The sequence below is a fragment of the Macrobrachium nipponense genome, chromosome 33 (assembly GCF_015104395.2).
Source record: "Macrobrachium nipponense isolate FS-2020 chromosome 33, ASM1510439v2, whole genome shotgun sequence".
Classification (NCBI taxonomy): Eukaryota; Metazoa; Arthropoda; class Malacostraca; order Decapoda; family Palaemonidae; genus Macrobrachium; species Macrobrachium nipponense.
The window spans coordinates 34,279,542-34,294,920 of record NC_087219.1 but is presented as its reverse complement, the minus strand read 5'-3'; the positions used below and the strand labels follow the sequence as shown (position 1 = coordinate 34,294,920).

General features: G+C 34.5%; 1 protein-coding gene across 1 annotated transcript in view; it reads right to left on the bottom strand.

The window, feature by feature from the left end:
• The window catches only part of LOC135203081 (furin-like protease 1, isoforms 1/1-X/2), a 502,024-nt gene that overhangs the window by 44,137 nt on the left and 442,508 nt on the right, over positions 1 to 15,379 (bottom strand). Inside the window, exons 2-13 of the mRNA XM_064232693.1 lie at positions 15,043 to 15,141; positions 13,250 to 13,372; positions 12,478 to 12,606; positions 11,941 to 12,106; positions 11,008 to 11,180; positions 10,523 to 10,646; positions 9,586 to 9,770; positions 9,338 to 9,445; positions 8,710 to 8,843; positions 7,352 to 7,439; positions 6,371 to 6,487; positions 5,463 to 5,556 (exon numbers count right to left, since the gene is read on the bottom strand). Coding sequence (XP_064088763.1) covers positions 5,463 to 5,556; positions 6,371 to 6,487; positions 7,352 to 7,439; positions 8,710 to 8,843; positions 9,338 to 9,445; positions 9,586 to 9,770; positions 10,523 to 10,646; positions 11,008 to 11,180; positions 11,941 to 12,106; positions 12,478 to 12,606; positions 13,250 to 13,372; positions 15,043 to 15,141 — 1,540 coding nt within the window. The remainder of the gene's footprint in view (positions 1 to 5,462; positions 5,557 to 6,370; positions 6,488 to 7,351; positions 7,440 to 8,709; positions 8,844 to 9,337; positions 9,446 to 9,585; positions 9,771 to 10,522; positions 10,647 to 11,007; positions 11,181 to 11,940; positions 12,107 to 12,477; positions 12,607 to 13,249; positions 13,373 to 15,042; positions 15,142 to 15,379) is intronic.

The following is a 15,379-nucleotide window of genomic DNA, read 5'->3' as shown; positions in this document are numbered from 1 at the left end:
GAATGAAAATACTTTGCAAGTCTATAAAGTCTTCTTTAAAGGGCTAATATATAAACTTATAATTACTTACCAACCTTTAAAATGTTAAGGCAAGCAGGAATCTAACTGTGCTTTTTGTCGTCAACAAACGGAGATCGAAATACTAAGAATAAAAGGTCTACAAAAATAACAAGTTATAAATAACTTGTTCTTTTTGTAGACAACTAAAAATCTGACAAGTGGAAATGCATCCAGACATTTAGCATTTTTTTTTTTAGTAAAGTTAGATGTTAAAATTTCTTTCCATATCTGGATAAGTGCATTTTGCCAGGTTTCCCATGTGGGTTCAGGTCTTCATCCATTCCTGTCCCAAAGATTTCCCAGACCTTCCCACCAGTCATCACCCCTTTCATTTCTAGTTTCCATATTTTCCTACCCCCTCAACCCATACCAAATCATTACCATTGCAGTCTTTGAGCCCCTGTCTATTCATAGGTCTTAATACATTTAAAATTTAATGCAGATGTTGAGATATCTACTATAAGTTATACATTTCAAACTCTTGTCTATGATAAAAATCTAGTAAAATCACCAAATAAAATCCAACTATATCCCTAAAGTAAGGTGAATATTTCATTCACTTCCTAATCATCAACACTGAATATTGTACCTAGCTCACTTAATGCTAAGCATTTATGAAATTGTTTATATCTAACACAAACTCCTATAAGACTTATAAACATGTTTAAATACAATAAGACTTAAAACATAACTCAAGCTTATTACCTACAAAATGTTCAATATTCATATTTAATAACTGCAAAATTGTTCTCTTTTGTTTGAGCACTCATTAATCCTAAGTTAATCCTGACAACAGGATAAAATAAATCACAAGATGGTTGACAAAATCTACAACGATTGAAATCCACCATACTAATATCAAAAAGTAAAAATTCCAAATGCTCTATGGATACTAATCTGATTCTCCTAGTCTGTTTATAAAATGTGACAAAAGTTTATATTACAAGAGGTCTCGATAATTGAAGGTGATATTTTTCTAAGTACTGGACAGTGCTCAATGCAAGAAAGCATATAACAAAAAACAAATTTACTACATGCACATTGTATGATCTCCGCTGTAAACAACCAGTCAGCAAACATAACATTAAATTTCTACAGTTTTAGATTTTCTTTCATTTAGATCTAGGTAAATGGCAAAAATACCATTACATCCTAAACAATCGGGTAACCTAAAGATGGTTTTCATTTTAGTAGTATATGTACTCTATGTACTGTTATCTCAGAACACTGATACCTTATACTAGCCATCTTCTAACTTGCAAAAACAATCATATATGTACCAAGCAATGTACCAAATTAAGTGATAAAAATGCAAATTTTAAATTTATACAAAAAATTGAAAGAACCCACTCAATTGTGAAGTATAACTTTTCACTGTAAAGGAATTTATTCCACCGTTTACTCAAATCCCTTCCTCTTCGTAATTACGGGTGTATTTCAATCCTGATACAACTTTCCTTCTTGTCTCCAAAAGTTCCAGATCTAATAAGCAATCCTTACCATGACGGATTATTTACATGCCTTCCCCCCAAATCCTGTTGATTCTCCTAACAGCCAATAACGTAAATCTTTTAAAAGCAGATACCTTAAACAGTAAACTGCTTTAAGTTTGTCAACTTGCAATGAACTTGTTTTATTGCCTTTTTTTTATTTTAGTCTCAGCTTCACAACATCAGAAAAGACATCTTTTCATAGGCTGTAGAATAAAAAAAAAAAAAAAAAAAAAAAAAAAAAAGTTTTGGGTTCACAGGTTAAATACACAGTTTTAAAAAAATGTGAGAAGTTCAAGTTGACATTCCTACAGCTTTGAAAGGCATCATGCTTGAAGACTTGTCACAGTCTAGCAGACCATTCACCACAGGTTCCAAGCATCTATCAAAAATTAAATATTGGTTGATGAAATATAAAAACTAAAACCAAGGCATCTTACAGAATATACTGGTATGTCAATAGTACATTGGACATATCTCCTAAAAAAATGTTTCAAGCATTCATCAGCCCTATGATGCTCATGGTATAGGATGATTATAAAATCTGCAGACGTCTCTAGAAATGTACAGGCCAAATGGATTCTAGACAAAATTCAAAGAAAGTATAAAAAAGTTAGGAATACCTCAAGAAGGCAGATTTATCTACTCAATTATTATTATGCAAATAAGTGGGGTTAAAATGCAGTACATAAGCACTATGAATAGGAAAAGAAAAGTTAGATAAAACAGTCAAACAGGAACTATCTGAGAGGGAAAAAAATATGATAGTAGCTAAACAAAGACTATAATTCCTATGTTGGTGAAACACAGTTAACTTTAAAAATTAATATGAGAGGAAAAGGGGCTAAAGACAAGACCTCAATCAAAACCACAGACAATAGATGACTAGTAAAGTACCGTCCATGACCAAAAATTCCAGTATAGTATAAAATTTGGGGTCCCATTCCTGACTGGAGCAATGGCTATATACTTGAAAGAGTCCGCTAGCCTGACCATCAACATTGTGATCTCAACAGAGTACAAGTGTCATGCAAATATAGAGTATATGTAGCTTAGAAGTTAAAAGGATATGTTGCACTGATATATGCACACAAAATATGCACAATGTACACTTGTCCTACTGTTAGTTTTACAGTTGCCATAATAAAGCAAAGTACATCTGGGCACTGACAAAAAAACTAATATAGTACACATTTTTAAAACAAAATGGATATTCATTAACACAAATCTTTTCTTTCTAATCATTATGAATAACTTTGTATAATGTTGGAACATGTAAATTTTGAAAATTTTGTTTTCAACTTTATAAGAAAAAAGTAAATATTTCAGAGGGAATGGGGGGTTAAATATATCTACAAAGAGTTATGCTACTATGCATACAAGTACTACCATATTGAAAAATAAAAATTTTTAAATACTGCAGGCTTTTTCATTAAAAAAGCATTGAATTCTGGAGGACTGGGCATGAAATTTTAACTACAAAAAGAATATAATGTGCAGTTTACAAAGGCCACTAAGCCACAATTTTGGACACACTCGACATGTCTGGATGTTAGTGGGATGTGAATGAATGAAGAGCAAACTAACAAAAGCATTGCAACTTGGGCTGAGCATTTAGCACGGTGTACTGTGCCTTATCCAAAGAGTTTTATGGAAGACAAGACATATCATGTGCATTAGTCCTCTTACAGGTTCAGATGAAATTATGGAATTTACCAAAGTAACAATTTCCTGAGCCAGTAATAATGTTTTGTGTCACTCACATATTCTCGTACATCTGGAAACAGTTACATGGTGTTTTGTTATGAATAACTTTCTCTCCAGGCCGTATCTCATGCCATCATGAAAGATGAACAATAGTACGTATTATTTTCTCCTTTTATGGATATAATACAAGAAATATAAACATTCAGGCAAAACGACTTCAAAACCAGCATCCTAGGAGAGTGCCAACAACTAATTCATGGATGAGATACACAAGTTTAAAACAATGGCCATCAGTCAATATCCCATGAAAATACTGTAGGAAAAATACAGAAGGAAGCGAAAGTTGGCAAACTTCTTCCACATACCTCTGTGATGTGCAGTCTGTATCAATTAAGACATATAAATGATCTGGAAAAGAGTGCCCAAGACTAAAGTCTCTGGAGACAGAGCAGTGATACTGGTGAGAAGAGCTGGAGGAGGTAAGTGTTAGATGGTGTGACTTAAGCCCAAACCATAAGCAGCAATGCTCAATGGAGCCATGGTAACATTAGCTGTAGCATAGAGCACAAATGGTTACTTTTGCCATGGGGAGGAGTTTACAGTGCATCCTCTATTTGATGCAATATATCAATATATATATAGTATATATATACAGGCAGTTCCCCGGTTGTCGGCAGATTCGGTTATCAGTGGATTCGGTTAATGGTGATCCTGTTTTTTGGTGCTAGATGGAGTTTTATGGCGCCATAACGGGCCAAGTTTCAGTTAATGGTGCCATAAGGTACCAATAACAGAGTTATGGCACCATGAGATACCTAACAGAGGCACCTGAAGCACCAGAAATCACCAAGTTTCAGTTAATGGCGGTTTTCACTTATCAGTGCCCTACCAATAACCATGGACTGCCTGTATATTTAATAATTATGCCATAATAAGATATCTAGAGAGAGAGAGAGAGAGAGAGAGAGAGAGAGAGAGAGAGAGAGAGAGAGAGAGAGAGATGCATGCATAAAATGGTAATTTGGTACAAAAGCATTTGTGTGCGCGCTTGTAGTGCTCAGTGTATTTCAGTGTACTGTACAGTTCATTGTGATCATTTTTTATATGCATAAGTGAATTTGCATTAATATTTAAAATTGGAAAAGAAAAGTATTCAAATATATGGTACCGAATGCCTTAATTTTGCAAATGAATATCTTTTGTTTTCATTTTCTTTGCTTCCAACTGAAAGGCAATGCTAACAGCTTCAGTTTAGTTTCAATCTACTAGTAGGTTCCACCTGCCTTCTAAGTGAAGTTTATTAGGCTACAGTACCATAACATGCATACACACCAACAGAGCATGCTCTCAAGTATATGATGTACAAATTAGGCCATTTAATTCATGGTTTATAAAAGCACATCCTTGCATACTGAAATACAACTGATGATCAAAATAAATTCTTACTATCAACATTCATAAATCCCTGTTTTTTTACTGTTATTATAGCACAGTTTTGTTAGAAATAGCATAAGTGATATTCCCACATCTTTAATCATTAAAACTTGAACACCAGTTTTTGTGATCATAGTAGTAAATTTTTAAGAGATCATTTATCTAGAAAGAAAAATTGCTTCCTTTAAATTAAACTTAACAGAGATTTATCTAATTTGAAATATTACTACCCTTAATCAATGTAACTTACTTACTTGAGCAGAATATTCTGACAAATCACTAATCATCAGTTGAATAACCTCAGAAGTTCCAAAACACATATGCACACACACACACACACTTTGTGGGAAGCATCAACAGAACACCATTCACTTTAGATCTTCATCAAGCAATATCCTGACAATATTCATGACTCTTGAATCTCTTGCTTCACATAAAAATACAATTAAGTTACATCCTTTTAATGTCATCCATTAAATAGCTTTACTCCTGGCTAGGTATTTCTTGTAAATGAAGCAGAAAGCATAGTAGGGAAAATATCACAGACAAAAGCTGTCAGTTCACCTATCCTCAAAAATTACACACGTACTGTTCCATTATTTTTTACAAATTGGAGGTCTACATGAAAGTTAGTTAGGGAGAGAACCAAAAATGTAAAAAGGTTGCAAAAGTTGACAAGGGTTATTGAGAGGAATTAAGCCAGTTGGCATTTTACATAGTATACAGTGTTAGTGGTTTCCTACTTCAATTTAAGAATCATAATAGACTTACCGGTGGTAAAGAAATGACCGTTGTTATGGATTTCCAGTTTCCACTTGCCCTCAGGACGTTCACCCCACATGTGGACAGTCAGGAAAGGCCACGACTGTCAATATAAATCAAAATGTACACTATCTGCATCAGTAATGTTTGCAGCCAGTTAGTGTTCATGAAAGTTTGGAAAAAAAAAAAAAAAAAAAAAAAAAAAAAAAAAAAAAAAAAAAGAGAGCTTAAAAGACAGACCCAGAGAGTCTTCAGTCACAGAGGGTAAAAACTAAGATGAACACCTTGGTTCATTTCTTAAAACTAAAATGACACTTTAGGGGTTGAAAATAAGATCAGGAAAATGAAGACATCAAAAAGCTAGTGAAAGGAACATGATAAAGTCACAAAAATCTTAACAGCCAAGATATCCTAAAAATCACACAGAACCTAAAAGAAGTAGCATAACATTAGTCAAATCTTTCACCCGTTACAACTTACCTGCATTTTCATGCTAGGCCAAGTGTCACCAAATGGACTGTTACAGTGGTGTAATGCGAGACAGGTGTACTCTCTATGCTGCCTTTATTATGCAGTGCCAAAGGACCCTTTTAGCCATGATCAATACCACTGGACTAAAATTATGAAATAACCTATTTACATACCATGGAAAACTGTAACCACTGCAATTTTCCACAAATATGTTATAAGTTGGTAGACTTGTGCAATAATGTGAAAAAACTCAAGAGTAAAGAAAGGCCTCAGTAATTTTATCATCCTCCACAAAACAGATTGTTAGTACCCCATAAAATATTAATGCATACAAATAATGGAGTCACCAAATAGTAAGTATTAGCTATCCTGAAAAATATACCTACATCTTGTGCTTTTAAAAATATCAAATGAAAGCTAGCATTAGAAATCTTGAAAATGCTTACGTGGAAACCAGATCTTGAACTGTCATGTGGTCTCTGTGCTAATAAAGTCGACTTTGTCCCTGCTGGAGACGAAAGATAAATTTCTATGTCACCACGTCGATCAGCTGTTAGAGAGACCTGAAATACACATTTTTCATTCATTCACTAATATGCTCATGACATAGGTACAGTTATAGATAAATGACAAACCTACTAGTAGATTAAGAAAGTCTTATAAAATATTTAATGAACTGTAACTCTGTACAGCTAATTGGTACTTATGCATGTTCAATTCCTAAAATGGTAGAGTTTGCCCATATAATTCAGTTCTGTACAAAGGAGTAGAAATTTACTCAACACATGGAAATGAGTACAAGAGCAAGATGGGAGAAATACTACAGGTACTATAAAGAAACTTTAGAACCAAATTAAAGTGTACAGTGGGGCTCCAGTATTCGCGGACTTGTGCATTTGCGGATTTCTCTATGGAACACATCCCCCAATATTTGTTGGAAATTTGCCTATTTGCTGTATTTTTCTATGAGAAATATCCACAAATTTCTGTTATTTTATCAATTTCATCATAAAATGCGCTTTTTGTGATAAAACTATTAAAAAAAGGAATAAACATTTTAGGGGCTTTTTTCTCGCGTTAACAAATAGGCCATTTTAAGCGTTTTTATAGGGGTTCCAACTATTTGCAGGGGGGTCTGGTTTGCATCCCCAGTGAATACGGGGGGGAACCACTGTACAGCAGTACACACAGAAGTAGTAATCTCTATACATGGCTGTCATGGAAAACAGCAATTCAGGATATTTATATTACCATTACCACAATGCTGGATATACATATGGATCACCCAAAGGATTTACTTTTATATTTAGCTTAAAAGGAACAAGGTTTAGTTGAATCAAACTAGATGGATAAGTACAGACCAAAGAGAGTGGATGAAACATACGAGAGAGAAAGCAATACTAATATGTTAATGATGGACATGCTACCTTGGCTTGAACATGTTCCAAATAACTGACACCTGGGCAATCTACCACATCCAGTTCCAAGGTAACGAAGCTCTTCTGGGGAATGAGTCTGAAATGGAATTAGAAGATTCTTGATAATAACTAATTCCAGAAAGCTTACCATACAACATTGTATATGCTATACAACTTTGTTAAAATGAAAACAAAATATGGTTTCAATATTTTACGCTAAGAAATGCTGCTTTTCTGAATTATATTTCTTTGCATTTCTATGCATCAATCAATTCCAGTTGCAACCTGCATTAGTTCTTCCAGATGAAAAGTGAAAAAATAAAATAAAGTACTACTAGTGGAATAATGACTATCTGATGTACTGATGTTACTAGAAAAGTTTTGTAAATTGAAAATCTAGATTTCATTTGCATCAAAGGTAAAAATAAAATTATGCAATGAATGAACTACAGATACAGAAGTAGGAAGAATTCAACAGACTTGAAAATAAAAACTGATGATATAAAACCTTAAAAATATAAGTGAGTTACTATTATGTAGAAATAATTCTACATGTAATAAAAACATAACTGAAATATAGGTGGATACCACATGAAACAAAATGTTAAGTCATTTGACCAGACAGTTTCTGAAGAATATAAAACCGGACTAGGTACCAAAACATATAATTCACATCCACTTCAAGATAGATATCAGAGTTGACAGACCTAGCTTGCTATCTTTTTTTTTTAATTAAAGTGTGTGTACCAGCTATGAGGGCTGATGATTCCGAGGCAAGTAAAATTAAGTAATTAATAATGCCAAGAAATAATGTAAAACCAAATATCAAGCACAAAGTGCATGTCTGAGTACTTGAAGCAATCTTATTTTATGCATTAATTTAATATACTAACCTCTTTAAGTTGGAAATAAAATACAGAATTATTTTCATAATTCCACACTTTAAATCATTACAATATCAATTTTATTGATGTGTGAAGATATTACAAAATATGGAAGTTGCTATTGCCAGCAAAGACCAAGTGGCTTGAATGTGTACGGACAGCAAGTGGGAAACAATAAAAGAAGGCACTAGACAGACTAGAAGAATGAAGGCCACTAAAAGGTACAAGTAATCAGGCAAAAAAAGTATGTATGGAGAGACTTCTGTGCACACACACAGACACACACACATGCAAAAGATAGAGGACAATGGAGACAGTTTAATTGATATCTAACGCTACTGATGATCCAAGCACAACAGTTCTTAAATATAATCATGTACTGATCAGAGTCAATTTGAGTCCTTTATGTAAAAACTAAGGTTTCATAATACATGTACTCACAAACTACAACTTTGACTAACCAAATATACTTGAAAAACTTACTTGTCAGAGTGTGCTGCATTGACTTCACATTTTCTTTGAACTGGAACACTTGTCCAATTTCTGGCCAGTTGTACCATAGCATATGCATCCATAAGACCATAACCAAATCTGAAAGAAATATAATAATCTTTGTACTCTAATAACTTTTTGCTTCTATAATAATGTGCAACTCTGGCTTTTCTCATACAAATCTATTATGAAGGATGCATACCACCTGGGAGCTAGTCCTGACAGCTGCTGACCAACCAATAAATATGGCATTATAAATGAAGTTCATGACTCAAATTTCTGTAATATTGCAAAATTTAAAACTTATTTTTACGTGGAAAACCACGTCAAAGAAGATGAATAGTAGGCTGGATGACACCAATGATAACTGGATGAACCAAAAAGATCAGAAAGCAATATAGCTGCTGCTTCAGCAAGTTAACAAAGAACTTTAGTATAGCCTACAAGGTATTGTACAAAGTGTAATAGTGTCATTATCTTATAAAAACTTATACACATCTTGACATCATAATTATTTTTCTTACAGAAGGAAACTGATGCCTAATATTTAATATTCTATCTAATAAAGAAAAAAGACTTTAGAATTAAAGTCACACCACAAACAAACCTGTGTGAATACATGACGGCCAACACCATTTCTCTGCCAATCAGGAGCTTCTAAGTGTTCCGGTCTTCCTGTTCTCACAACTATGTGTTGCATGTCACGCCATGTTAAGTTCTTGTTAACCTTTAAGATAAAAATGAGAAATTACAAAATTGAATCTATATATCGTTAAAATCTTTAGCCTTCTGCAAATTATTCCCATATGATATTCCAAGCCATATCCCATTTTAATCAGACTGACAACAAGCATCCAAGGTACTAACCTGAAGAGCCAGAGCACAAATCGCAGCAGCCAAAGGAGCGGAGGCAGACGTTCCAGTGTGAGAGGGTGTACAAGAGTGGTGAAGATCAGTGGTGACTATCTGGCGCTCTCCTAATGATCCTGAGCTATAGGTAGTGGCAAGGGTGGAACTGCAGGCCTCTGAATACCATGGGACTTTGCCTTTTTCTGTTAAGAAAATTGGGAACTTTATGCATCTTTTATTGCTGTTGACTCCAAGAAATATGATCTATACCAAGTGCAAAATAAAAGATTGGAAAGAAAGCATCCATGAATACATTATCTGGAGAAAAAAAAGGGTCACAGAGGACTGGGGTATTGGCAAAAAGGTAGGAGAGATGCAATGAGAAGATTATGGGTTGTCTTTAAGTTTTGCAAACATCAAGAGCAACAGTGCTCAAGGGAGCAGTGGTAATAATAATAGTAATCTTCTGTCAAAATTCATAACAAATACATTGCAGCAATACACAATCTTCCACTGTAAAAGCGGAAAGACTTTTATTTTTATTGTAGGCAAATTCAAAATTATCCTCCGAAACATTATGCCCACTCTGTAACAACTTCCAAGCTTTACTTGACTCATGTAAACAGCTATTTCAGAGGCAAGTACCTATATCTATTTACAAATTGCTTCCTAATAACAATGTCTTTAAAACTTTTCCATTAAAATTTCCTCACTCAGTGCTATTAAAAAATTCTTTTTTAGTTAACTAGTTAACTGTTGGCAAATTTCATCACATACATCACTAAGTAATTTCTAAAGGTTTGGAAATATTAAGATAAAATGGGCAGTATAGAACAAATCTCTATTACCTTTACAGTATGCACAGCATTTCTGTTAAAAATGCAAATAGAAAACTCCATTAAGAAAAATAATGCAATGTAAAAAAAAAAAGAAAAAAAATATAGAAGAATCCAACCTGTGGCTGATGAGATGCTAAGCGTCCAAATTGAATTTGTATATCCATCACAATTGCAATTGTCTTGATCTCTACCACCATTCCCTGATGCCCATACAAAGATGGATCCTTTACCACCACGGCCCTGCAATACATTAAAATTGTTATTTGAAAGTACTGAAATATTATTGAAAATCAACATAGTAAGTACATAATTATCACCTAAGCTACTGCATCTCTTAACTAAATGCTGATATTTCCCTTCTAATCTGCTTAGCAACACACTGAAAGTTACACAATTATAATAAAAGCAGACAATGAATTGCATAATTAAAAATTTGAAAGATGCATCATCCTTTGGTATGTACTAGAGATCGCAATTAACTTTATAATTTATAGAAACTGATGAAATATGAAGTGGGAATGTGTTACACAGGTAAATTTGTTTGGGCTCTCCAGCACTATCCTGTAAGTTAAATGCAAACAAAAATGAAAGATGTACTCACATTTTTTATCCCTTCTACAAACGCCCTAGTTGCTAATTCTCCAGGACCATCGACTGTCTTGCCATCGTCGTCAGGCCCCCACGAAGCTGAGTAAATATCTATGTGTTGAGGATTAAGGGCCAAAGATCGAGCTTCCACAGCATCAGTGACATCACCATCCAACATACGGACACCTGTAAAATTCATTTCTAAAATAAGTTTCCAAGCAACTTTTTAATAATGTACCTAATTACAAAGTAGTTAAATGAGACCTGACTTATGGAAGGCAGAACAAAGAAACTGGGAATAACTGGGCACTGCAGTGGATCTTACGTCTGCAAAGCACATTCAGTTCAACCTGCCATACTGAGAACTACAAGCAGTGAAACTTGATCATTGTTATAGCCCTCTACTCTGTGGCTACCTTAAACTTTGTCATTACTCTGTGGAATAAAAAAATTCTGTACATTTACAAAAATGATTACCTACATGCAAAATTTTTTTTGTAAAAACATGCTTCTTCACCTGGCTCTGTACATACAATATGAAAATGCACCATATCTAATGGCATACAAGACCTGCTTTTGTAAAAGCCAAAGAAGCCCCTGGGTCTAAATGCAAAGCAAGGCATATAACTAGTGTAACCTACTGGTATTCTATCCAGCCCAACCACCTAACACTGAAATGTTTCATTCAAACATAATGATTTTATTAGTTACAAACTTTATCTGAATTTCACAAGATTTTCCTTTTGTAGTAAAAGCTTGATGACCTGAGATAAATATCTGTCAAGACCTAGTACTTAATGTAGAGCAGTAACATTTCTAAGTTTGTGCGAGTGTTATCAATTTTACCACATTGGTTACATATCTCCATTTTACTTTTAAAAAATGGAGTCAATGAGATTGCTAAGCTTCATTCTTCTTTGAATTTTTACTGTCAGAGGGTGCTTACCACCAACAGATGCTTCAAATGCCACTCCAACAGCGCAGATGGTATTATTAGCGTGGGCTGCAACTTCCCCAGCACAGCGAGTGCCATGCCGATTGGAATCCACTAAATCATAGCGGGGCATGGGGTCAGGATCGTGACTATTGACATCGTAGGATGCATTGGGATCCTGTGAAAATTCAGAGAATTGGGAATCTTTCAATGCTCAATGAAAATTCTTTTCCAGCCAAATGCACTTCTGTCATATCAGAGCAAATATACTGTAAAGGGTAAAAGGAAATAACAGCATTAAAAATATCATTATGGTGCCTAGGGTAGACAACAAAGAAAAATAAGTTATAGCTAGGCTATCGTGGGGGCTTGCACTAAAGATTCATTCTTAAATGAGACGAAATTTTCAGCACATAACCTTGGAGTCTGCCACTGTAGTGGACCTGACAGGTGTTTGAGCCTCCAAGATTACAAAAAAGTTTAACTCCTATGAGTAAGGTCTTGAAGTAGCCAACACTTAGGAAAAAAGCACAAAAACAAAGCACTTACATAATTTTTTATCAGATCCGGATGATCCTTCTCTAATCCGTCGTCAAGAATTGTAACAACAACACCCTTCCCAGTGACACCTTCAGCCCAAGCTGGCTGCACATTCATGTCTAAGTCTCCTCCGCGATTCTGAAAAAACATTCCCCAACAGTCAACTTAATTCTAGTCGTCATATCTACTCACCGATTCCTAACTCTAAGAATGTTCAAGGACTTGTTCAAAGAAGCATGAAAATGTTGAAAATGAATGTGTGTCTAACCAGAATGAACATGTGGAAACAAATTAGATATAAAGGAACATACCTTAGATTACATAATACAAATAACCTTCAGTACTGTTATACGACTAAAAACCTGTTACAATGAATTGACTAGACTTTTAGAAAATAATTTTAGGATGAACTTTTGCAAACCCACTCCTCCGATTCCAGCTGCATCTCTTGAATCAGAGTCCATATACTATAGGTAATTTCTGGACTTTACATCGTAACAGATTTTAGACCATTCTGACATTACTGTAAAGTATCACATGACATTTCCAAAAAAATATGAATAAGATGGCCATTTCATTAATGTTGCCTAGTTTAGAAAGACTCTTAGAGTTAAGTTTCCATTATATGACTGGACACAGGGCTTGCTCAAAATAATAAAATTAACATTTTATGTAATTGACACTCATTAAAAATAAAACTGGATCACATGGAAATGATAGAAAATATGACTCGGAGAATAATGGACTTAAAAGACTAAGAATAGAAAGGTATCTCACTTACCAAATACCACATCTGAGGCCATTTTATGTCATTCATCCAAGTAGATCTATAAGTCTTCTTTACTTGGCCTAAAAAATCCCTCTTTACACGACGTTTTACTACCTGTTGCTCTGCCCACCGCACCTGCAACAAAAACCTTTAATCAGCTATTTCTGGAGAAGGGTTGAAAGACCATTAATTGCATCACAAATTGTATCTGTGACCTGGGCATTAAAGGTTATTCAAACATGGTTAATACTAGTGAAAAATAGTTCTCTAATAGGGCAATTTCTGACTCCAATTTTACCCACAAAGTAGGAAAAGATAACATCGAATAGGCCATCATAAAAGAACAGAGTACAGTTGAATTCCAAACAAGATAATGGAGAAATATGTAGAGGAAAATTAGGCAATGGAACGTAAATGAAAACAAAAGGCTGGGAATACCCTTCTGGAGTACTCATACTCTGAAGTGTAATTCATTTCAGAACTTAATAAAAGACTGGGAAGTAAGTGCCCAAGACTGAGGTCTCTTCAGAAATAGTCTGAGAAGATTTGTGTTGTCGAAAGAGCTGAGCTGGGGGCGGCAATAAGAGACAAATGTTATGGGGACCAAGTTCAAAGCACACTATGAAAAGAGTAAGGCTCAAACTGAACTATATTAATGGTAGTACTGTTGCAGTGCTTCAGGGAGAAGATTAATGAGGCAGTCTTTTTTTACTGCAATTCTAAATACTGAGCAAGAGCAGACTTTAATAGGCACATCCACAGTACAGTATTCTTAAATGAATTAGAATAAGATAAATACCGACAATGTGAACTGTACTACTTACAAAATACAGGCTAACTTCAATAATCTTCTTCACAGGACTGTACCTTAGCACTAAGTGAAACTATCAATTATGTTCTAGTTTTAGGATTATTTACTTGTTTTAGTATTAACTGCTAGACTACAGACAATGTAACATATTACCAGACAGAAACTCAAAATGAAATGATTGACATTACAGTGAAATTCTCTTGCCAATTGTCTTTCTCCAAATCCTCATGACCAATTTTCCTTCAGGAAGCAGAAAATATACCATTTCATGGGTGAGAGAAAGAAGATTTTTTTTTTTTTCATAGGGCACATACAAGCTGCTCTAATCTAAAATATGGCCACTAATCTCCTCTCCTTTCCATTTTCAGGATTTCTTTGGGGCCGGACAAGAAAAGGAAATTAGGTTCCTTGTTCCATTGGCTTTGCTAGAGAAAATATGATATAATTTATGAATATGATCATAGGATTTCTGGGTGCAGCTTGATCCAATGCATTACCTTGAATATCTAAAAAAAACTGACTATATAATTACAATCTCTTTAATAAACTTGACAACTTCTAGTATAAAAGCTAATCCAGTCAGAGACAGTAAAAATACTTTTGAATTACTAAAAAAAAAATAAAATAAATCCACTTACTTCCACATTCATCTGAATTGGATCTTTTAAATGTACACAGTAATTCCATCAGGGTGCATCTAATGTCTGTCTGTCTGTCTGTCTGTCTGTCTGTCTGTCTGTCTGTCTGTCTGTCTGTCTGTCTGTCTGTCTGTCTGTCTGTCTGTCTGTCTGTCTGTCTGTCTGTCTGTCTGTCTGTCACTCAAGGTATAAAAGAGTGAGCGAATTGCTAATAACTTTTCCAGAATCTGGTATTATAGCAATATTTTACTAGAAATAGTGCTAAAGAGGACACATTTCACTGGGCGACACGGCTTCCTCGCCCAGAAATAGATTTTTCCTACGTCAAAATCCCTTTTTTGTTCAGTCAATCTTACCTGAGGTTCTGCCATAAGATTTTCGTGATGAGTCTGAGATGGCTCGGCAGATCTTTTCGCCAATCTTCTGTGCCTCAGGAGGTAAACGTCGTCAAAGATCTGTAAAGAATAAGACCAGAATTAGAAATGTTTAGTGAATAAACACTCCTATATATAACTACCTAAATAAAATTAGTAAAATATTATAGGCTCCATATATATAATTGTAAATGTCTTTACCCAGAACTTTGGGATGACTCACATCATGTCCTTCAAATGATTATTTAAATGAGCACACTAGCATTCAAATAGCCCTAAATAGACATGAATCAGAAAAACAGCCACGGAACAGAATGCC